Source organism: Lissotriton helveticus, chromosome 1_1 (assembly GCF_964261635.1).
Source record: "Lissotriton helveticus chromosome 1_1, aLisHel1.1, whole genome shotgun sequence".
In the NCBI taxonomy this organism is placed as follows: Eukaryota; Metazoa; Chordata; class Amphibia; order Caudata; family Salamandridae; genus Lissotriton; species Lissotriton helveticus.
In genome coordinates this window covers 1,334,256,668-1,334,279,912 of record NC_136057.1, presented here as the reverse complement: position 1 = coordinate 1,334,279,912, position 23,245 = coordinate 1,334,256,668, and the positions used below count along the sequence as shown (strand labels likewise).

Genomic DNA, 23,245 nt, shown 5'->3' with positions numbered 1-23,245 from the left:
TGTTTTATCATTTAGTCACAAACGTATGTGCATGAAACTATTTAATCTCCTGAAATTGAGACTGCCAACTTGCCGGTTAAGGACTTTTATGACTTCCTTCCAATCCAAAGTGCTGACTCTGGGATGCTCTCATTTTTGGTATTTCAAGCTGAAAAACATTATGCCCTTCAGATGTGGGAGTGGCATAAATAGATGGCATTTTGAAAATGTGGTGCATTAATGGGTTGTGTCCATGCTGTGATTGCATAAAACATTGCTTTTGATAATTGCCACTTTAGCACACACTCTCCTAAATTTCTTCAATGAAGTACGTAATTGATCTCTTCATGCTTCTTTTGTATCACTCTTTTTTTTTCCAGACCAATCAAATGTGTAATAGGGATTTAGAAAAAGAAAAATAAAGAAGAAAAAAAACTACTTAAACAGAAAAATAAATAATACTTTTCCAAGACAAAATAGGTCGATAACACAGCACAAATAACAGATGAATATTAGATAAATGTACCCCAAATTTTATCCAATTTCCGTAATGATTGAATTCCTCTCATTTTAGCTATTGAGGACTCCATACCATATGTTTCTTTGACCAGAGACCACCATTCCATAACACAGGGTGGGCTGGGCTCCGTAGTATCCGCACCCAGGCAATAGTCAATCTAGCACGGGCAAGTAGAATGGTGATTAGATCTTTCTGAGGGCTATTCAGAGTCTGTCCACCTAGCAACACCACTGATGCTGTAAGAAAGAGAGGTCTATCAAGTTTTTGATTCAAGACTTGAGCAACTCCTTGCCAAAACTCAGCCAGTTCTGGACAAGAAAATAACATATGTTCTAAGTCAGCCGCTAATAAATCACATTTGGGGCATTTAGACCGATCGCTAGTTGGGCTGTTTGGGGACCATTTTGATATCCTTTCTGGTGTATAATATAGAGAACCTATTGTTCTATACTGTTGTAGCCTTAAGCTAGAGGACTGTACTGACCTATTAATGCTGCCGAAAGCGGCAGAGATCTTGTTAGCAGTTATATTTGTACCTAATGCTTCTTTTGTATCACTCACTCATTCCAGAAATGTACTGTGCTTTAAGAGTTAGGGCCTTTCTTGTGGAGGACACATTTGACATATACTTTTTTTGTATCCCCAGCTATGGCACGATCTGTGCAATTTGATTTCTCAGAATCCTGACAAAGTGAAATCCTTGAATGTGGGTGCCATCATCCGTGGGGGCTTGACCCGCTTTACCGACCAGCTTGGCAAGCTCTGGTGTTCTTTGGCTGATTACTACATTCGAAGTGGCCATTTTGAGAAGGTACAGTGAACATGGGGTTATCGGTTCTCCTTGCACTGCTGTCATTTACCTGTTTGTCAAAATTTCTCTGTGTTATTTACTTTGTGCTGGCACTAGTTCCACATCAGTGCCCTTTTGAAAGGAGAGCTGTCTGCTTCAACAGGTACACATGTTTCTCTCCCACTATATAGCCAAGGCAGTACTTTTGATGTTTGCTGGCCTTCACAGCCCTTGCTATTAAAAAGTACTTGTGTGCTCCTCCTGCCGTCTGTCCCACCTCACTCCTTTCCATCATAAGAAAGTCGATTGGAACGTTGGGGGTGGCTGGGAAAGAGCTGGAGTGAATCGCTGTGCTTAGCCCCTTAAATGGCCCCACCCACCAGCTTGATCCTTGTATGGACCTGGGAGGGGAGGGTGTGTCACTATTGAACCATTTGATACACGTGTGACATCACTGATAACGTTACACGCATTATTAATGAGGTGGCTCTGAAGGGAGCCCAAGTTGCCTCATTCTGAAGATTGTCAGTACCAGGAAGGGATCAAGCACCAGCAAACTCCTTTTCAGCACCCACACCACGCTTCTGTGAGCTATACTAGATTATAAATGTATTGGTTGCTTCTAAAAGTAAAGAAAATCACACTTTATGAACCTGTAAATAGGATCTGTACACAACCCTCATTAACATTTGACGAAGAACGATAAATGTGTTACAACATCAAAAATTGTTGATTTTTATTTATGATGGCCCGGCAGAAGTTTTTTAATAAGAATATAAGTGACTATCACTATTACTTTTGGTGCCTGGTAGTCCGACTCTTTTGTGCTACTGTTCTTTCATTGAATGGAGGGCCTTACCTTGCTCTAGGATTGTTCTACGAAACATGTACAATCACTAACCTCACTGATTTATCTGTTGTATTGTTGAACCAAGTTATTGGGCCCTAATCAGTATTTCACACTCACAATGTCACGTTGGAATAAACAAAACAGCTAACCTTCAGAAGCCTTGTGTAAAACAGTAAGTTCACCCATACTGCTTATAGTTAAGGAAGGGTGCTGCTAAACAAGTGCAGATGTTTACTTTTTTTTTCAACCTTTGGTTTATAATTCATGCCATATAACATAAACTTACAGCTTGACACCCACATAGCATTTTGCAGTACAATGTAAATTGTCGCTCTATGCATACCCCTTGTTTACATCGCAAGTCACATCCCTCATATACATTGCACCAGAACATCATTAACACCTATCCATATATGACGCATTGATAGCCTAAAGGATAATAATACGAAGAAGAGGAGAAAAGGATAAAACAAGAAAACCAGTGATCATCACATAAGTCCAGTATCGATCAGTAGCAGGGGGTGCATCCTTATAATATGTGCAAGTAGTCACGAATAGGAAGCACCGCATGACCCACGAAGACCTGTCGAGGCTCCAGCGAGATCCACCTGTAGCATACAATGTTTATGAACCACCAACAGGAAATAAGTCTGTGTCCTCAATCTCCCCTTGGCGGAGGAAGATCTGAAGCGGTCCCCAGATATCTCTAGGTCTAGAAGCCATTGGCTGTATTTCAGCATATATGGACGTTTGCTCCTGACAATATAAAATGTCCGTGACCCACTCCTTAAACTTTGGAGCTCGTCCCCTACCCCACCGGCATGCCACCCTACGCCTGGCCAGCAGTAGAGCAATATCAATACATTTCCTGTACTGTTTGAGTATTTGTGCAGTTTACCCCAGCAACGCCATTAAGGGATTCCTCTCCAGTGTGTCACCTATCATTTTGCCAAGGGCCTCATGTACCTGTGTCCAGAATTCCCAAACAGCCGGACATTCCCACGCCAAATGCAAGAATCCTGCCCCCGACCTTTCACACCTTTCACACCTGTCGTTATCTGATAGCTGGAATCTGTACTTTTTAGCAGGCGTATAATATAAGCGCTGCAGAAATGTATAGTGTATCACCTTTAATCGACAGCTTGCAGAAATGCGTTTGGTTTGTGTACAGCAATACGACCACTGTCCCAAATCCTCACTCCAATAGATGCGGGCCGATCCAGCAACACCCTTTTGCTGCGGATGTATGCTACGATATATACGCGATACCAGATGCTTCCCATCCAGAGATTTAATCATGAAATGTAGCAGGATAAATTTCTCCGGTTCCAGGGGAAAGTCAGGAATGACTGCCCTCATCCCCTGCCTTAATTGCACCTATAAAAATACATCCAATGGCGTAGGTTGCACTCCTTGGAACAAATGCTCCAGGGATCGGAACTTGCCTTCTTGGAACAAGTCCCCCATGCAGCGACATGAAGCCGCTTAGACAGATTTTGAAAAACTCTTTCCTGCAATAGCGCCATGGTTGGGTGATATGATAGCGGAAGCTGTGGGGAGTATACCAAAGGTGATTCGAGGAGATCCGCCATTCGCCTCCAAGCATCCACTGTGCTGGTAACCATTGTGGGCGGTTCCCCTCGAGCACGAGCAGGTCCATGAATGAGACCGCTCAGTGGTATAGGATGTGCCAGCCAATCTTTAGTAGTTACTTGTGGCATTTATGGTGTGGGCCATATCCAATGGTACGCATAATGGGCCTGCGCACTAACGTAGTAGACCTCGAAGTCTGGGATATCAAAGCCACCTAGGTCATATGGCTTCGTGAGGATAGACCATTTGATTCGTGACTGTTTGCCTCCCCAGAGTAAACAAATCAATTCAGTGCGCAGGGTTTTAAAGAAGAACGCCCTGGGGTGATATGAGACATTAAGAAACCGATAAAGGAATTGGGGGAGTTCGATCATTTTTATAAGGGAAGCCCTGCCTGCGAGTGATAAGGGTAGAGAGATCCAGCGCGTGATGTTGCCGGCCTGTCGTGTGATAGCTGTCCCATAATTCAGTCTTATTGTTTCCTCCTTATCTCTAGAAACCTGTATGCCTAGGTACCGAAGGTCAGAGTCACACCACTCAAAAGGGAAATCTGGCTGAAACATAGGGACCACGGGAGTGAAAGGAAATAATTGCGATTTCCCCCAATTAATATTGACACCAGATAGTCTGCCAAAAACAAGAAATTCCCTCAACAGAGGGTTGAGGTTTTGTTGAGGGTCCCTAATATATAGTGTAACGTCGTCAGCATATAATGATGTTGGGATCTGACGCTGAGAACATCGAAACGCTTTTTCTCGATGTATCTGGCGCAACCTAGACTCCAATGGCTCAATCCCTATTGCAAATAATAGTGGGGATTGCGGGCACCCCTGCCTAGTACCCCGCGATATAGAAAAAGCAGGAGACAAATGCCCATTTATCAACACCCTAGCAGAGGGTTGATGGTACAACAATTGTATCCAAGATATAAACAATCTAGGGAAAGCCATTCTCTGTAGCACACCGAATAAATAATCCCACTCCACTGACTCGAATGCCTTGGTGGCATCTAAAAAAACAGCCGCAAGAGAGAATTTTGGCGCCACAGTCTGCAGCAGGGAAAACAGAGTGCGCAAGTTGTGGGTAGTAGCCCTACCCGGAACAAAACCGGACTGATCCGGGAGAATGAGCTTGTGCATCAAAAGGGCCAGGCGTGTGGCCAGTACCTTGGCTAAAATTTTGGTATCACAATTTATGAGTGACAATGGCCTGAAGGAATCACAGGCTCTAGGGGTTTACCTGGCTGCAAAGGGGACGTTATCACCACTTCCCTCATCGAGGGGGAAGTTCAGATGTTTACTTGATCATCAAGAAGTGCTACCACCTGTATATAAAATCAGAAACCTTTGCCAGTTTGGTCACGAGTATTCAGGTTTGTGGCAGCATCAGGTTTGTTCCGAAGATATCAGTGACAGTCTCAGAGTAAGAATCATTGCTTTTCATCAGTTTGGCAAGGGTTATAAAGCCGGTTCCACATAATGTGAAGTTCTTCATTCCACAGTGCACTGACAAAGATAATGTACAAATGGAGATAGTGAAGGATGCTTGCCAATCTACTCAAGAGTGGATGACAAGCAAATTCACCAAGAATTGGAATCTGTAACGCTGCAAGCCCAAAGCTAGCTCCTGGGAATTACAGGCCTCTCTTGATAATATAAACATTAGAGTTCACAATTCTGCCTTGAGAAATAGACTAAACAAGTAAAGCTTTCATTAAACCAAAGCCAAGAGAAACCTCTTCTCTCCAAAACGTTTTCTGCATGACTTAGATTTGCAAAACCGCACCTGGATGAACATTAATAACTGTGGAACAAGGTTCTCTGGCGAGATGACATCAAACTGGAGTTGTTTGGCTGTAACACCCAATGTTTCTCTAAAACCAGACTATGCATATCACAACAAGAAGCACATAACAATGGTCAATCTTAGTGATGGAGAGGTGGTGATTCGGGACCTACTTTGCATCTGCAGGACATAGACACCTCCTAATCATTGAGTGTACGTTTCTATACTGATGCAGTCCATCAGAGAGTGTGAGACCATCTTTCCATCAGCTAAAGTTTAGGCGAAAGTGGATCCGGCAACAGCACAATGATGCAAAACAGATCAGTAAATCTACGGCTGAAAAAGAAAAGAATGAGGATTTGTGAATGGCAAAGATAAAAGTCCTCAACCTCTTTTACATGATGTGAGACATAAAGAGAATTATGTATAAACTAATGCCCTTAATATCACTAAACGTAAACAGTTTTTTAAGGAGGAGTGTAAATATATTCAGGAAATTTGCTCTGCATGTGATTGCTCCTTAAGGGGTTTCCATATTTTACTGAAAATATAGATGTACTTCTTTTTTCTCACAAGGTTGTCTATAGCCTGATTTTATGTTTTAGTAAAAAGTGCCAGTGAAATCTGTGTGTGTTATTTGTTAGATGAGTTCAGGTTTATCTACTACTGGGACCTTGTGAAAATTAATGAAGATCAAACTTCATTGTAAAACCATACAAAGTCTTAAGAGGTGGCATTCTGTTTTCACATCGCTGTATATCACACATGTTTAAGGCAGTTTAATCATCACAAATGTTAATAGTCTGTGTGAAGAAAATTGCCATAAAAAAGATCTGGCCTCTGTAGAAACCGCATTTCTTCTTTTTAAGTCAAGGTATGTATTTCAGTTCTATCTGCGGTGAGTATACACAGTTCTTGCAAAAAAGGGAAAAGGCAGAACTTTAAACTTATCAGTGCTCCAATAGCAGCTTCAAACGTTGTGACATGACAGGGGAACGTAGTCTAGATTTTCATATCCTGGGTTGTTGAGGCGGTTGTGTCTGCTCTGAGGAAGAAGTGCTCATTGTGCTGCAATTGAGACCAGCAGGTTTTTATGCTGAAGCAGCATTTCACACTTGTTTAGTATAATGCATTGTGGTTGCATTGTAAAGGATGGTGTATGTCTTATGAAGCGCTGAGGAAATTAAAACTCTAAGGAAATAAAGCTTTGTGTGCCTTCTTGAAGTTCGCATAGTCCGTTTCATATTTTAGCTATTTTCGAGCTTTGACATTGTACGCCAGATAGGCAGAGCCAACAACACTCAAATTCTCATGTCTTTCTTTTAAGGCCCGAGATGTGTACGAGGAGGCAGTACAAACAGTTATGACCGTGCGGGATTTCACGCAGGTGTTCGACTCTTTCGCTCAGTTTGAAGAGAGCATGATTGCTGCAAAGATGGAGACCAACGCTGATCTGGGCAAGGAGGAAGATGGTGAGTTTTGAACAGTCTTTGCTGCCATACATAAGTTTGCCCCACACTCTCGGAAGACTGGCTGGGCCACCTTTGTCTCCTTCAAATGTTTATGGCAGGCAGTCATTAAATATAGATGTAAATAAAATCTAAATTACTAATATGATCAGTAGTTTAAAAATAAAAACTTTAGGTACAAATTAATAGGAGAATCGAAAAAAAGGAAATGATGAGTCAAGTTATTATTTACAAAGTTGGCATGGAAAAATAAAATCTTACTTAGTTGCAACTCCTGCAAAGTGTAAAACTAGATAAGCTTGAAAGTAGGCATAAAGGGTGGACCAGCCTGCCTCTGTGTATTTTGCAATGACAAATAAACTAATACCGCATCTCCAAAGCTTTAAGTCATCTAAATATGTGATTGCATGGCTTTAAAATGCCACCTGTTCTTGATTTTCTTTGCTCTTGTCAAACCTACTTCTTTGTGCTCCCTTCCGTGAGGTAGCAAGATCCCTTCCTCAATGACACAACGCGTTCTTAGCCTTGTAGCTGAGGATGTGTATGTTTTGGTACACCTCATGTGATCATTTGTTTGTATTTGACCTCCTGCCGATACTTTGAATCTTGCCATTCTTGTCGCTGGAGAATCACTTGTCGATCAACCTTCATTTCACAGGGTATGTGGGGCGGGTCTTGGCTGTAGGCCTAACCTTGTCAAAGCAGAGGCGTCTTACTTTCTTTAAGTGCCAGTGGAGCTGCTTCTGGGCTTTTCCACCCCTGAAACACCAGTAGCGGCCCTTTCTTTAGGGGAGAGTGCCCCCACCTTTTTGGAAACATGAAGAGTGTCTGTCAGGGTGAGCAAAGGTTTAGCCTGACATATACTCCTCATGATCAGGTCAGGCAGCCAGGCACTATGCGTGCGCAGGCACCTGGCAGCCAGAGCTGAGCATTGTTTGGCTGAAGATTTTACAGTCCTGTGGGCATGACCTCCTCAGCCTGGCAAAGCGCTTAGAGGTCCTCGCCCTTATGTTGAGGGGACACTTCAGAGCTGAATTAGTCCTGAGCACTTCAATTTTAAGCCCCGAAGTGCCCAGGGCCGACTATCAATGATGATCGTCACAATTTGGGGTGGGTTCAGCAGTCGCACTGACCCCATTCCACTCTCTGACAAATAAAAACTGCTGCCTCCTCTCATTAACAGACCTATAACAAGGTCATCCAGTGAGAGGAGGCAGCAGTCCCAAGGTCGTTGTTGATGAATGGTGGGTGTATACATGCATGCTTGTGAATGTATGGTTGTGAGTTGAGTGTGTGTGTATGCGTGCACGCTTCTACTTTTTATATTGAAATCTTGATTGTGGATATTGTTGTTCTTCAGATGATGTGGACTTGGAATTGCGACTTGCTCGATTTGAGCAGCTGATCAATCGACGGCCTCTGCTCCTAAACAGTGTACTTCTGCGCCAGAATCCACACAATGTGCACGAGTGGCACAAGAGAGTGAAGCTGTATGAGGGAAAGCCACGGGAGGTGAGAAGCATCTAATGGGATTTGAGAAGGATTTTGTGAGGGCATTTGTGACTGCAACAAATAGATTTTCACTTGCTTTCTTGTCTCCCGTAACCAAAAGAATAAGCATGTGTTAAAACAAATATACTAACTCCTATTTGCTTCTGAGCGACAACTGCACACTGCGCACAGACTACTGGAGAACAAGGGTTATGTAATGATATCTGTGGCAGAGTGGACTAAGCTTTTGCATGTGTTCAACAAATAGAGTAACTCTTCTGTGTTGCTTCCTGTCTACATCTTGCCTAGCCAATTTTTTTACCAACTCTGGCGCATAACTCTAGAGTTAAGGAGGTCCCTGCACTGATTTTCCTTTCTTTTGTGAAAATGTTTGTCCATTTTTCTTTTACAATGTGCCCTTTGCCTTGTTTCCATACTCATCTGAACTGTTCTTTTTGACTTGTGCTTAGTTTTTTCTTTGCATTTTTTTGCAAAGCATAGAGGATTGTGATAGGATTGTGGTTTTCCAAGAAACTGACATTGTCTTGCTTTGTCAAAATGATAATCTGCTGTTGTGTCTCTTCCCTGAGAGTCATCACTGTGACACACTGTCTCCCATCCTCACCCACACATGTGAACGAATGCTGTAAAGTCTTTTTTCCCCACGGGTCCATATGACCTTCATCCCAAACACCAATAGATGTAGTATATTTCACTAAATTAGTGAAAGAGTTGATTGGTGCCTTGCCAAAAATACACATTTCAGTCACATGATGGCCACTGTGTATGCCAAAAACTCTAGAAATTCCAAAGTATTATAGTGTGTTTCTTACCATAGGATTCTACCTGATGTCTCATCATGCACTTTGCTCCTCAAGCAGGACAGAATATTAATGCCCTCATCTCATCTATCACTTATGCACTGAAGACCTCTATCATGCAAAAAAATTCCCTTCTCTGTTGTGCATAATATAACTTCTGCTTGCGATCATACACTCTCCGTCTTGTTCACCTGTGTCTATATGAATTATCTTTCTGCTGGTATGTTATGTATTTTTTAATAGTTTTATTTGTATCATGGACATGGGGCTTCTTGGTTATTGCTATTAAACCACTGTCTGCGCTACAGCACAAGCACTCTCTGCGCTATATCAAACCTCTGGGCGCACTGAATAGTGTTATATGTGGATAGAACAGACTTCTTTGATGCAGCTGTAGGGTAGTAACTAGTGCCCTGTTGCATTTTCTTTCTTCATAGTATATGAATTTATATTATAGCTCCACCATAACATCTGTTTTATACCTCTGCCCCTTGATGACTTTGCAATGGCTGTATCTTCTTGCAATCTATTTAACCAATCCTCAAATGTGCTTATATCTTTAATGTTTCCCTCCTTTCCTGGATATGAACTCGGTTATAGATCTTAGTGTCCTTCATAAAGAGCTTCACTTTACCTTCTAGCTCTGCTCCACCATTATTGATGTTTTGTGGACTGAGTTCTGTGTACACTCTTTCTGTTGTCTCATTTATTATCATTCTACTATTTAAGCATTCACTGTCTAATCTGAGTTATATTGTTTTATTATAGATCATTAACACCTATACGGAAGCGGTTCAGACGGTAGACCCCGCAAAAGCCACTGGAAAACCTCATGGTCTCTGGGTGGCCTTTGCCAAGTTTTACGAAGACAATGGCCAGATAGAAGATGTGAGTATAGACACACTCCCTCCACCTGTCATTGAGGAAATTGAGGTGGATCGCCTGGACTTCGTAAACTGTATCCATTAGCAGACTGTATCTAGTAGCATTTTGATAATTGTAAATTCATGAACCCAGTGACAGTGCAAAGGCTGAGTGTCCCCCGGAGAGGCTGCTTGGTAGGTATTGGGGAGGCCGATGGGTTACATCTTGGCCACGATCAGGGTGAAAGCTAATGAGGCAGTTAGGTGGCAGCTGTCGTGGCAGCTGGGTACACCTGGGGAATTCCACTGAGGATGTGGCAGGGTGGCTGCTGGGCATGCAGCAGGGTGGCTGCTGGAAATTCTTCAGGGTGGCTACTAAGGGTGGCTGTTGGGGGATGCTGCAGAGTGGCTGCTATGAATGCTGGGGCTTCATGAGGCATGGTGGCCGTTGTAGAGGAAGTTGGTGAGATTTTAGGCAGCTAGGTGGTTATTGTGATGTGGACCCATGTTGTAAATGTTGAATTTGTGATGAAAGGAAATAAATAGAAGGGAGAGAGGAAGTGGAAGGGAGTGAAACACAACAGTTGAAAACACACGTCAAACGCCAAATTAATTTCCAATCCCAGAAATGCGATCAAGGTTCCATATGCAACCGTTCTCACACCCCGAATAGTTTTAAAACTCTTAAGAACATGGCAACAACAGCTAGACACGTAACTCCAATACCACACACAGATTGTCTGCACGGTCTAAAATATACTTGTTTTTTCATATCTTTATACTCCAGTTTTTGCCATACCGAAAGAGTGTGAGTAATAGGTGTTCCTGTTTTTCAAGTGTAATGGTATCAGAAAAAGGAAACTTCAGTATAGATTAATTTACATGTGGTGTGGAGACTGGTGTGCGAGTGGAAAAGCACAAGCACATCAGCCCCTGTTTTAATTCTGTATCATGGGCTACGGTCTTGTCAATAAATTAGGTTGGACCTCCCATGAGTTTGTGTAAAATGTCTTGAATGGTTAGAAACACAGGAGGGGAGAGTAGTATTAGGAGAGTCAAATAACGTGTGCCGGATTCCGTACGGATTTCTTTTGCATAGTAGTGTTTGCCCATCCACACCCAAACCCCCAAATCCTCTCTGTAATGGTCCTAGATTTGTTGCCTTCTACAAATGAGACACATTCTGTGGTACAGGAACTGGGTCCTACTGCCAGCTCACAAAGTAAAATGTGGTTAACCAGATAAGAGATATGTTTCCACATCAAGCTCTGCTTATGTTTCCTATAATGTCCTTTCTTCTGTGAGTGGGATGCGTACTAGGGTCCCTGAAGCTTAGACTAGAAATCAGATGCTTCAAGTATGTTTTCTGTCTCCGAGTAATTCGCTGACCCTCTTCTATTACTTTCAGGCCCGCACTATTTTTGAGAAAGCCACCAAGGTGAACTTCAAGCAGGTGGACGACCTGTCAAGTGTCTGGTGTGAGTACGGAGAAATGGAGCTGCGGCACGAGAACTACGACCAGGCCTTGCACATCCTCCGGGTGAGTCATATAATCCCTGAATTCCAGGTCAATACTATTACTCAGTCCACGCCTTTCACATTCTTTAGGTGAGCCTGCTTTCTTGTTACTACACTGTGCTGCCTCTCACCCCAGGTTTTGAAAATCCTTCCAGGTGAACCCCCCTCCCTCCCTTGGTACTTGCACATTCTCTTGGTGAACTCTCCTCCGTTCTTACGTCACAATTCTCTACGTACTCCTGGTTGTTGCATCTTAATCATAGCCTTGCATATTCCACCACCTCACCCGGAAATGGCGTATTCTACTAGTGAACCTTCTTGCCTCTCCCAGGAATCAAAAATGCCTCTATTTGTTACCGGGATTGACAGGATTGTGTGGGCGGTGACATTGGAGGAGTGTGACAGAAAAGGGAGTGTGTAAGGGCATAGAAAAATTCCCTGTATAGCTTTGAAAAAGGTTAGAAACCGGTCTTCTTGTGGACCCACATGTCCTTGGCAGAAACTGTTTTTTTTTTGTAACATTTTTATTGGCATTTTGAAATTGTTAGTGTTCATTACATAGCATTACAGTTTAATGATACATACACGGTGTACAAAGAAATTATGCATAGTTGTTTACATTCCTTGCTATTCGGCAATTGTTCATCTCTTATTCATGGACAACATAGCTACAGTGAATTATATTAAACGTCACTTTATCGCTGGCCTCTATCCTTTATTCACTGACATCGACTCCTCCTGGGGGGGGCTCACAGATGTTGCCTCGAAAAGCATTCCATTTGACATGGACATAGACTGATTTCTCTGTTATCCTTGCGTTTTCCATGTCACAGCACCATTGGTGATGGGAGTCAGTCCTGTTTCCCAGTGTTGAGCTATATTTCGTTTCGCTATCTCTATACCCAACATCGCCCAGCCTTGAGCCATATGGTTGAGATCTGTAGGCTCCCAGACATTAAGGAGACATCTCTTTGGTTCCGGCGGAACCGTGACTCCGCTAACTTGCGAAATTGTGCGCAGGACCGCCTCCCAGTAAGTTGCGATTTCTGGGCAGTCCCATAGTGTGTAATAAAATGTGCCTGGTGATCCACACTGTCTCTGACAGAGTGGTGTGTCCGTCCGACCTAATCCGTGCATAATTATTTGCATGAAGTAGGTTCGATGGAGGATTTTTAGATGTACTAATTTAAGTTTGGAGTATATCGCAACCTCTCTTGGAGATGTGATTGCCTCCTGCCAGTCTGTCTCATCCAGTTCTCCTACGGCAGCCTGCTTAAGGGTTGATTGTTTATATTTTTCGATAGGTTTGGGGAATGGCTTTTTTTTACTTAGGTAATCCGTCAGAAGTCTGTCCTCTAAAGGTGCGGTCTCTGGTAGTTGCATTCCTAGTGGAATAACCCCAGTGAGTGTGTGTCTGATCTGCATGTAACGTAAGGTTTTCATCGGTGTCAGTCCATATGTGTCTTGAAGTTGAGAAAACGCAATGACCTTGCCCTTTCTCCAAAGATCCCCTACCTTTGAGATACCTATTAGGTCCCACTGTCTGAACCCTTTAGTGTTGCGTAGTTTACCTAGCTGTCGGGTTTCCCATAGTGGTGTGGCCTGCGTTAGGACCCCTTCCCATCCTAGTGCTTGTTGTGCAGCAAACCAGATTTGGACAGTGTGTGCTGTTGGACCTGTGAGAGTATTCCCCCTTGATTTATTGTATAATACCCCCATAACACCCTCTGCGTCTAGGATATGTCTATCCATGCGGAACGCTGGTTCCTCTTGGGAGGCGTGAAGCCACTGGTTTATTACAGTGGGCTGGGAAGCCCAATAATACACCTTTATATTTGGAAGGGCGATTCCACCATCATACCAGCACTTCACTAGTTTATGCATGGCTATACAGGCGGGTCTCCTATCCCTCAAGAGATTGGTCACTTCGGCATTTATTGCTTTGAAGTATGCTGGGGGAACTGGGAATGGGGTATTTTGTAGAGCATATAGGAATCTGGGGAGTGCCATCATCTTAAAAAGGGCTGCTCTCCCCCAATAGTGTTAGCGGTAGTGATCGCCAGTGTTTGACATCACTGACCTCTTTTTAGGGGCTCCATAAGGTTTTCCTCAATAAACTGCGTGGACTGGGGCGTAATGTACAATACTAGGTATTAAAATCCCCTGTTACCAATCTGGATTTCACAATCTCGTGGGAGCCGTGGATGGGGACCGTGAAGCACATAAAGGAGCGATTTTGCCCATTTTATGGTGTAGCCTGAGACTCGCCTATATGCAGTGCAAATATCCAATAAGCAATTAATGGAACGTGAAGGGGATGCCATGTATAATAAAACATCATCCGCATAGAGCGAAATACGATCTTCCCATCCCATCGCCCATTTTAACCCTCGATGACCGGGTCCTGTCGTATCAATGCCGCCAGCGGCTCTAGCATTAGAGCGAACAGGAGCGGGGATAAAGGGAAGCCTCGTCTTGTCCCTCTTCCCAGGGGGAAGACAGCCGAGATGTGACCATTTATCACCACCTGCGCCAGGGGCCTTGTGTACTGTAGCTGTACCCACGCGCAAAACTTTGGCCGAAACCCGGATGTCCGAGGACCGTGAAGAGAAATGGCCATTCGACGAGGTTGAATGCCATGGGCGCATCTAGGGAAAGAATGACAGCGTCTTCCTTAATAGTGGGCATAAACACCATAACACTATTTAGTCGCCTCAGGTTGAGTGCGGTGTTGTGGCCCGGCATGAATCCCGATTCGTCAGGGTGGATCAATGTTGTGAGGTATGGTTGCAGCCAGACGGCCAATGCTTTAGCCAGTATTTTGGCTTCTGCATTTATTAATGAAATAGGCAGGTAAGATGTGCATTCCTGCTTTGGTTTGCCTGGCTTATGTATAGCCTCTATCGTCGCTAGGCGCTGACCCCTTGGCAACTCCCCTCTTTCCAAGCTATCTTCGTACATGCTAAGTAGATGTGGTATGAGTTGAGTTGCTGCATTCTTATAAAATTCAACAGGTATACCATTGGGTCCTAGGGCCTTCCCTGTATATAATGCACCTATTGCTAGTGCAATTTCGTCTGAAGTCAGATCAATCAATCAATCACTGCATTTCTAAAGCGCGCTACGTACCCGTGAGGGTCTCAAGGCGCTGGGGGGGGGGGGGGTGCTGCTACTGATCGAAGAGCCAGGTCTTGAGAAGTCTTCTGATGGTCAGCAGGCGCTGGGTCGGTCATAGGCTGGTGGGGAGAGCGTTCCAGGTCTTGGTGGCGAGGTAGGAGAAGGATCTGCCGCCGGCGGAGGATACGGGGAACTGTGGCGAGGGCGAGGTTGGCAGAGCGGAGGCTGCGGGTAGGGGTTTGGAAGCTGAGTCGGTCGTTGAGGTATGTAGGCCCGGTGTTGTGCAGTGCTTTGTGTGTGTGGATGAGGAGTTTGAGGGTGATCCTCTTGTTGACGGGGAGCCAGTGTAGGCCTCTCAGGTGGGGTGTGACGTCGAGGATCAATCGTGCCGAGGCGTTCTGGATTCGTTGTAGTCGTCTCAGGAGCTTGGTGGTAGTTCCTGAGTAGAGGGCGTTCCCGTAGTCGAGTCTGCTGGTGATGAGGGCCTGAGTGACGGTTTTCCTCGTGTCGGGGGGGATCCATTTGAAGATCCTGCGAAGCATTCGGAGGGTGTTGAAGCAGGACGCTGAGAGGGCGTTGACTTGCTTGGTCATGGAGAGGGTGGAGTCGAGGATGAACCCCAGGTTGCGTGCGTGGTCGTGGGTTCCGGGGCTGTGCCTAGCGATGTGGGCCACCAGGTGTCGTCCCAGGCTGATGGGGTGGGTCCGAGGATGAGGACCTCTGTCTTGTCTGAGTTCAGCTTCAGTCTGCTGTCCTTCATCCAGTCGGCAACGGCCTTCATTCCTCTGTGGAGGTTGGTCTTGGCAGTGTGGGGGTCTTCGGTGAGGGATATGATCTGCTGGGTGTCGTCGGCGTATGAGATGATGTTGAGGTTATGTTGTCGTGTGACCTGGGCGAGCGGTGACATGTAGATATTAAACAGCGTCGGGCTGAGGGAGGATCCCTGTGGGACGCCGCAGATGATCTCAGTGGTTTTTAAGCGGAAGGGTGGGAGGCGGACGCTCTGGGTCCTGCCGGAGTGGAAGGAAGTGGTCCAGGCCAGGGCCTTCTCTTGGATTCTGGCGTCATGGAGGCGTGCTGATAGGGTGCGGTTGCAGACTGTGTCGAAGTCTGCTAATAGGTCCAGGAGGATGAGGGCGGTTGTTTCTCCTTTGTCCATCAGGATCCTAATGTCGTCGTGGCGGCGATGAGGGCGGTCTCGGTGCTGCGGTTGCTGCGGATGCCGGATTGGGAGGGGGCCAGGATGTTGTTGACTTCGAGGTAGCGGGTTAGCTGTTGGTTGACAATCTTCTCTGTCACTTTTGCCGGGAACGGGAGCAGGGAGATGGGCCGGAAGTTCTTGAGGTCCTTAGGGTCCGCCTTGGGTTTCTTCAGTAAGGCTTTGATCTTGGCGTGCTTCCAGCTTTCCGGGAAGGTAGCTGTCTCGAAGGAGATGTTGATTGTTTTCCGTAGGTGGGGCGCGATGGTAGTGCTGGCTATGTTGAAAACGTGGTGAGGGCTGGGGTCGGAAGGGGATCTGGAGTGGATGGAGTTCATGGTTTTGATGGTGTCTTCGTCGCTGACGGTGGACCAGGCGGTCAGGCGATCTGCCTCCAGTGCTGTGGGTTGTACTGTGGGCTAGTGTGGGCATCTGTATGTCTTTTAGGAAGGCTTGATTATCATCTATTGTGGTTGTGGCTATGGGCGTATATACCGTCTTGAAGTGAACCGCTAATGCATCAACTATCTGTTGTGGGTCTTTAGTAATAGTCCCATTCTCTAATCTGAGTTGCACCACCCATCGACTAGCCCTTTTCCCGTCTATCTAGCCAGGCTAGGAGCTTGCCCGTTTTATCACCGACTTCATAAATAGTGAGCTGTGTTTTGGTGAGTTTAGTTTTTGCCTCCTCCTGTGCATAGGCCCTGTATTCCTGTTGGGCCTGGTTTAACTGATGTGCCGTAGTGTCGTTGGTGTCCATGTCATGTTCGCCCTCTGCCTGGGATATCCCCTGTTCCAGGGTTTCTATCTGTTGTCGCTGGACTTGTTTATGTCTTGTAATTAATGAGATTGCGTGGCCCCGTAGTACAGTTTTATATGCCTCCCACAGAATCGTTGGGGATGTAACTGAGTGTTCGTTCTCCGCAAACTATTGCCCTGTGGCTGTAAGTAGGCCTTTCCCAATCTTGTGGTTTTTAAGCTATCCGGGGTGGAGCGGAAAAATTTGGCGTCGTCCCTTGATAGTAGATGCATATTTAATTATCACAGGTGAGTGGTCTGAGATGCCCCAGGGCAGGTGCAAAACTTCAAGTACTCTCTCCAAACCTGTTGCCAGTGTAAAAATATATACTCTATTCTCGAAAGACTATTATGGACTCCTGAATGGTAGGTGTACTGTCGCTCCTGTGGGTACTGGGATCACCAAACATTAACTAGACCAACGGAGTCAGTGAACTCTACTAGTTTGAGGTTTACACTACTGGGGTCCCTGGGGTTTTTTCCGTCTATGGTAGCTGCAAACGTAGCGTTGAAGTCACCCCCCCATAATTAGTTCGCCCTGCGGGAGCGTTAACAGTAATTTTCCCAGGGCCGGGAAGGTCGTCTGATGTAGTGTTGGTAGGATATATACTGATACTAAGTTGTATGATCGTCCCTCTCATTGGCATGCTACCGCTGCAAAACATCCTTGATCATCCGTCCAGGACCCAGTTATAATCAGTGGGAAGCGTTTACTGATCAGGATCCCCACCTCTCGAGAACCCGAGGTGAATTCAGAATGTGCTACCATTTTAAAACCCCATCTGTCCAGGGCCCTACAAGCCGAACCAACCAAATGTGATTCTTGTATCTGTGCTACAGCCGGGGCTTTACGTTTAAGGTACTGTAGGACCAACCCTCTCTTTATGTTGTCACCAAGACCATTTACATGCCAGGATATCACAGTGAGAGGAGGGCCCGATGTGTTAGAAGTCGAGGACTGGGTGGTCAAAATGTCAGTCAGTGTTTCCGTTTGTGCCATGTATGACACCGTCTGTGGAGGAGCGGGAAGCGATTTGCGATATAAATGTCATGTTGTCATGATGTATGTAGTCAGCTACATTACAGTGTGCCTGTAACACAGCGAACAATAACCCATAGAACTGGTCACCACCTCCCACCCCCCTCCCTGTTTCCTTGCACGGCGGACCTAAAACTACCTGCCACTCCAACTTAGCAGAGTGCTTGTGTCCCATAACTTGTACTTGCGTGAGGGAGAGTGTCGTCCAACGATCTCCTTGAGTCGCACCCTTAAATGGTCATTCTATAGCGGCTATCTATTCACACGAAAATGTCAATTTTGCAACATCAAGGGCGCCAGACGAAACAGTGCATTATGTCCATTTCGACCCTTGGCAATGATCCTTTCCCGGTGAATTGATGTGTTCTTGAGTCCCCCAGTCCGTCCTGCTGGGGTTCTTCTCTACTCTATCCTGAAACCATTAAGTTTTGACAGTAATCTTAGTTTGCATCTGTGTTTTGTCGTGCATCTCCTGTTTCGTCCGACTCCCTCGATCCTGTCAATGTTGGTTCCATTAGTTGGTGCTGCTGTTTCTTTCCCTGCCTTCTAGGTCCCACAGCAGGGCACCATCCCTCCAGCCATACGTGGGCTTCTTCGGGTGTCGTGAAGAACCAGATTTTCCCTTCTGCCTCTACCCTCAGTTTCGCCGGGAACCACATTGTATACTTGAGTTCTCGGATTCGCAGTTCTTTCTTGACGTCCAGAAAGTTACGACGTTGTTTAGTCACCGCAGCCGTGTAGTCCGGATTGCAGTTTTCGACACGTATTGGGGGGGTTATTCGTGCTGCTTGCAGAATCACATCTCGATCTCGGAAGTTGAATATGCGTGCAAGTATGGGCCCGGGGGGAAGGTGGCCAGGGTCTGCCCCCAGGCATTTGGTGTGCCCTCTCCACACCCACGTGGCTGCAGCTGGTTCTTGATGAGGTCTTCCACAAACAGGTCTAGAACCGGTCCCTCCAAGCTCCCTGGCACTCCAACTATGCGGACATTGTTGCGTCTCGAGCGGCCTTCCTGATCATCGAGCTTGGCTGCCAATAGCTTATTGGCCATTTCTAGTTGTCGCAGCTGACGTTTTAATACAACCGTGTCTGTGGAGAGAGCTGCTGTTGTAGTTTACACCTGCGCCATTCTCGTGCCCATTTTTGAGATGTCTGCACATATTAGTGAAATGTCTGTTGATATCGTACCAGTAGAAGTTTGAACCCTGTTTAGGGTGGCCATGATGTCCTGGAGGGTGATGTTCTTGGGTTTCTCGGTCTGCGGGCCCTCCCCATGTTCTGTGTTTGTTGCTGGTTTGTCCGGCTGGTCTTTGTTGTAGGGGTATTTGTCCAGTTTGATGTTTTGTACTGTGCGCTGGCCCCGGCTCCCCATGGTATCCAGACCTCCGGGCGTCCCACCAAGCCGTGCGCGGGGGGGGGGGGGGCTTTAGTCGCCGCTGCCTGCCGGCGGGATTGTCACCCTTGCATGGCCTTTTGTTTTTCCTGTCTCCCTCCTCCGCTGTACCAGGAGCGGGTGTTGCCACGTAATGGTCACTCTGGCACTGGCGTATCCGTAGTGCTGTCATATTATTCCCACTTGGGGCCTGCCGTTAGCTTCGCAGTTCACCCGGGGTCTATTAGGCCTGTCCGCTGTGGAAACAACTCCTCAGTTCTACGCAGCTTATTTAGTCATTGGTTGTGTCCCCCCTCCCGCCCCCCCCCAGGTGCTGCTGAGTCTCATGTCATCTATTTCTGATAGCAGCTTCAGCCGAGGGCAGGTCCCCACACCCAGTCGGCGCAGTGTGATTCTGCCTGATGATGGTCGGAGGAGGTGGGAATGTCTATTGCGTAGGAAGTATGGGGCCACGCAGCACCAGTTACACCAACCTTGAGGACGCCAGTGCTTCAATTCTGGTGTGTGCGAGCATCCCTCCGTTACAGTCTTGCACCGCTTCTCCCGTGCCGGCCGTCCGATTCCCGGGGTCCAATTCTTGGGAGCGTGTTGGGCAGCTTGGAGCACGGCACTAGAGAGAGGACCTCCCACAGACAGCCCATACACCTCCCGGTCCTCGCCTGCACCTACAGTATCCTTGCGATGCAGTACCACGATCCGGACCCCGGCCCAGGTCACAATTAGCCGCTTGATCGCTGGTCGTCACCTCCTCTTCTCCCGGCTGGGTTGGTTCTCGCGTGGCTCCCTCTACCGGGTACTGGTGCACCGGCGGTCCACACAATATTTTCTCGGCATGCAAGCCTACTTTGCGCCTCGTTTGGCCGTGCTCTGGGTCTTGTCCCGCAGCGGCGGCCCGCTCTGTCTGTGCTTCCCGGGTTCCCCAGCCTCCCTCAAGAAATCCAGGCCAGCTTCACTTTCGCCCTAACCGACCCACAGGTCATGTGAGGCCCCGGCTTCCACTTACTTCAGAGGCCGCGTTACCGCACCACGGTCTCGGACGTCTGCTGTTTGCTCTCTGTAACTCCGGATCAGCTCAATCTGTGCATTGGCCGTCCCGATGCCACCTTCGTTGATTTTATTGTATTTCGCAGCCTGTTTAATGTCAGGATTAGTGGGAAAGACTCCTTTGATCGTGGAGCTCTCTTAGGCTGCGGCCATTTTCGTTGGCTATTTAGCCACGCCCCCAGCAGAAACAGTTTTGATCAATAAACTGACCTAATTGCAAAATATTGTGTCTTTAAAATATCCACCATTATGTATCCTGGTTCTAGGCCCTCTTGAATCTCCAAATACTTTAGTTCCAACATTGATACCACTCAGTAGGGGGCTAATTTGAATATATTGCAGGACAAAAAGGGCTAGACCTTTCAGAGGTACCTGATAACAAATACACCGCCTATGTTCTCTTGAGCTTAGAAGAAGAAAAAGTGTTTGACAGTGGGAAAAACAATTGGATTTGCTTGAAATTTATAGTCTTGTTCAAGATATGAGGAACACAGAGCACTGATTTAAAAAAAATATTTGTTATAAAATCGTATCAGTATTTATGTATTAAAAAACATGCTTAATTCAACTGACAACTACACTAAGTTGATAAGCTGTATTCAAATGTTGTATTTATATTATCTGTATAGCTTGTTGTGGATCATTTTGTTTAGTACAAAGCACTTCTCCTGGTTATGATGTGACATGCCTGCATAATGATTTAATAAAGGCTTGTGCAACTGGCCCTGGATTCCGAATTCTTAAGCTGAGGCTGTTTCAGGTACTATCTGTTATTTTGAAAGCTGGCAAAAGGACAGCACTGACTTGTCAAAATCAGACATTATGCATATTCACAGATGTAAGCTTAGCCTCTCAAATTATTCTAAGCCACATTTTTGCTGTTCCAGAGAAGCTTTGTAGAGAAATTGAACTTTAACTGTTTGTGACCTTAGTCGATGCCTCTTCAAACACAGAAGTGAAATGCTATCTATTGAATGTTGAGAACCTCTGAAAATGAAAATGAAAAGGCTCAGCACCTCGCTGTGACATTTTCATTCTGTGTATGTATGTGAGGCACCAAAGCAACCCTTTTCAGTCAGGTAGAAATCGGGAGAAAACATATAGTAAAAACAGATAGACAGACAAGCATCCTATGACCGGTTTCGGGCTTTCTGCTCTCATCAGCCAGGATAGCTTGACTCCAGTGGCATGGAGAGCACGGGATGGACGGAATGCAGAACAATGTCATACATTCACCCCAGTACAGAGATCTGGGCCTAAATCCATCGTTTTTTCGCTCACCATGCCATTCCTGTTTGGGCCCAGCCATATGCAAATCAGTCTTGACCCTGCACCCAATGGGAACAGTCTAGCCCGAACTGCAAGGCCAGGTCCTCCCTGGACTGGAAATAAGCATCCTAGGACCGGTTTCGGGTTTTCAGCCTCCATCAGCCAGGATAATTTGACTCCAGTGGCATGGAGAGCACGGGACCCAAGCCTCGGCATACCCGTCCCACTTGGGGTGACAAACGCAAAAAGAACAATTTATGGACAGAATGCCGAACAATGTCATACATTCACCCCAGCACAGAAATATGGGCCTAAATCCATTGCAAAAAGAACAATTGATGGACAGAATGCCGAACAATGTCATACATTCACCCCAGTACAGACATATGGGCCTAAATCCATTGTTATTTTGCTCACCATGCCATTCCAGTTTGGCAGTTTGGGCTGGACTGTTTCCAATGAGGCACAGGGTCAAAACTGATTTGCATATAGCTATGTCTGAACTGGGATGGCAAAGTGAGCTAAAGAATGATGATTGATTCAACCCAGATCTGTGAATGGGGGTGAGTGTTTGAAAAGTTTCAGCACTCCGTCCATCATCTCCTTGTTCACCCCAAGTTGGCAGGGTATTCCCAGACATGGGTCCCTTGCTCACTTTGCCACTGGATTCAAGCTAGCCTGGCTGAAGAGGGCTGTTAGCCCGAAACCTGTCCCAGGATGCTTGTTTCCAGTCCAGGGCAGACATGGCTAGGCAGTTCGGGCTGGACTGTTCGAATGAGGCACAGGGTCAAGACGGATTTGCATATAGCTATGTCTGAACTGGGGTGGCAAAGGGAGCTAAAGAATGATGATGGATTCAACCCAGATCTGTGACTGAGTGTCTGAAAAGTTTCAGCACTCTGTCCATCATCTCCTTGTGTTTGCTTTAGACAGACCTGTAAGCATTTTTTCGGGACAGCTTCTGGTAACATTAGTCTGGGTGCCGAAAGAAAAGAAAAAAAATTCTCTTTGTACCCAAATTGGTTGTTTGTTTATGGTAAACTCAGACTTTTCAGATTGGAAGTGTATCAAAGTCTTTATTTGGCATTTCCTTGGTGAGTGGTTGTTTTTTGCTATGTTTGAATTGTACAGAATAAATAATGGTATTGTCATAGACAGAGCTTTATGTGGGATAAAAAAACTGGGGGTGGTCTCTCAAAGGGGCGTGGCCAATGTAATTAAGGGTGTGGCTTAAAAACAGGTAAGCGAAAAATCTATGCTTAGCATAGTGTGCCGCCAGACTAGTATTTTGCTGTCTCTGTCATTGCATCCAGGTATATAATACAACAAGTAACACCATACCTAAAACAAGTCAGAACTAGTGGCTTTGTCAATGGTGTTAGTTGCATAAGATAAAGATGCTGCAACTATGGCTTGTATATAATATTGAAAAAGCTACCACTTAAAGCCGTGGTGACACTACTAAAATGTTGCTGCTCCTTAGTTTCAAAAAGAGAAGGGCAATCCAGAAAGGAAATGACTCTCGCTAAAGGATTTCCCTTCCCCTACAACGCTCACCTGGCATGACTTCATGATGTAACTTCTCCACTAGTTAGAAGTGAGCAGTGTGAGCATGCACACATCGATGTGCCTGCTGTCACTGCAGTCCAGAAAAAAACTGACCGCCTGTGCCAGGGCACAAAACAGAGCCCGATAGAGACCCGTTTCG

At 45.8% G+C, this 23,245-nt stretch overlaps 1 protein-coding gene across 1 annotated transcript in view; it reads left to right on the top strand.

The window, feature by feature from the left end:
• The window catches only part of XAB2 (XPA binding protein 2), a 144,082-nt gene that overhangs the window by 45,558 nt on the left and 75,279 nt on the right, over positions 1-23,245 (top strand). The window contains exons 6-10 of the mRNA XM_078682501.1: positions 1,146-1,310; positions 6,845-6,989; positions 8,347-8,498; positions 10,067-10,186; positions 11,570-11,701. Coding sequence (XP_078538627.1) covers positions 1,146-1,310; positions 6,845-6,989; positions 8,347-8,498; positions 10,067-10,186; positions 11,570-11,701 — 714 coding nt within the window. The remainder of the gene's footprint in view (positions 1-1,145; positions 1,311-6,844; positions 6,990-8,346; positions 8,499-10,066; positions 10,187-11,569; positions 11,702-23,245) is intronic.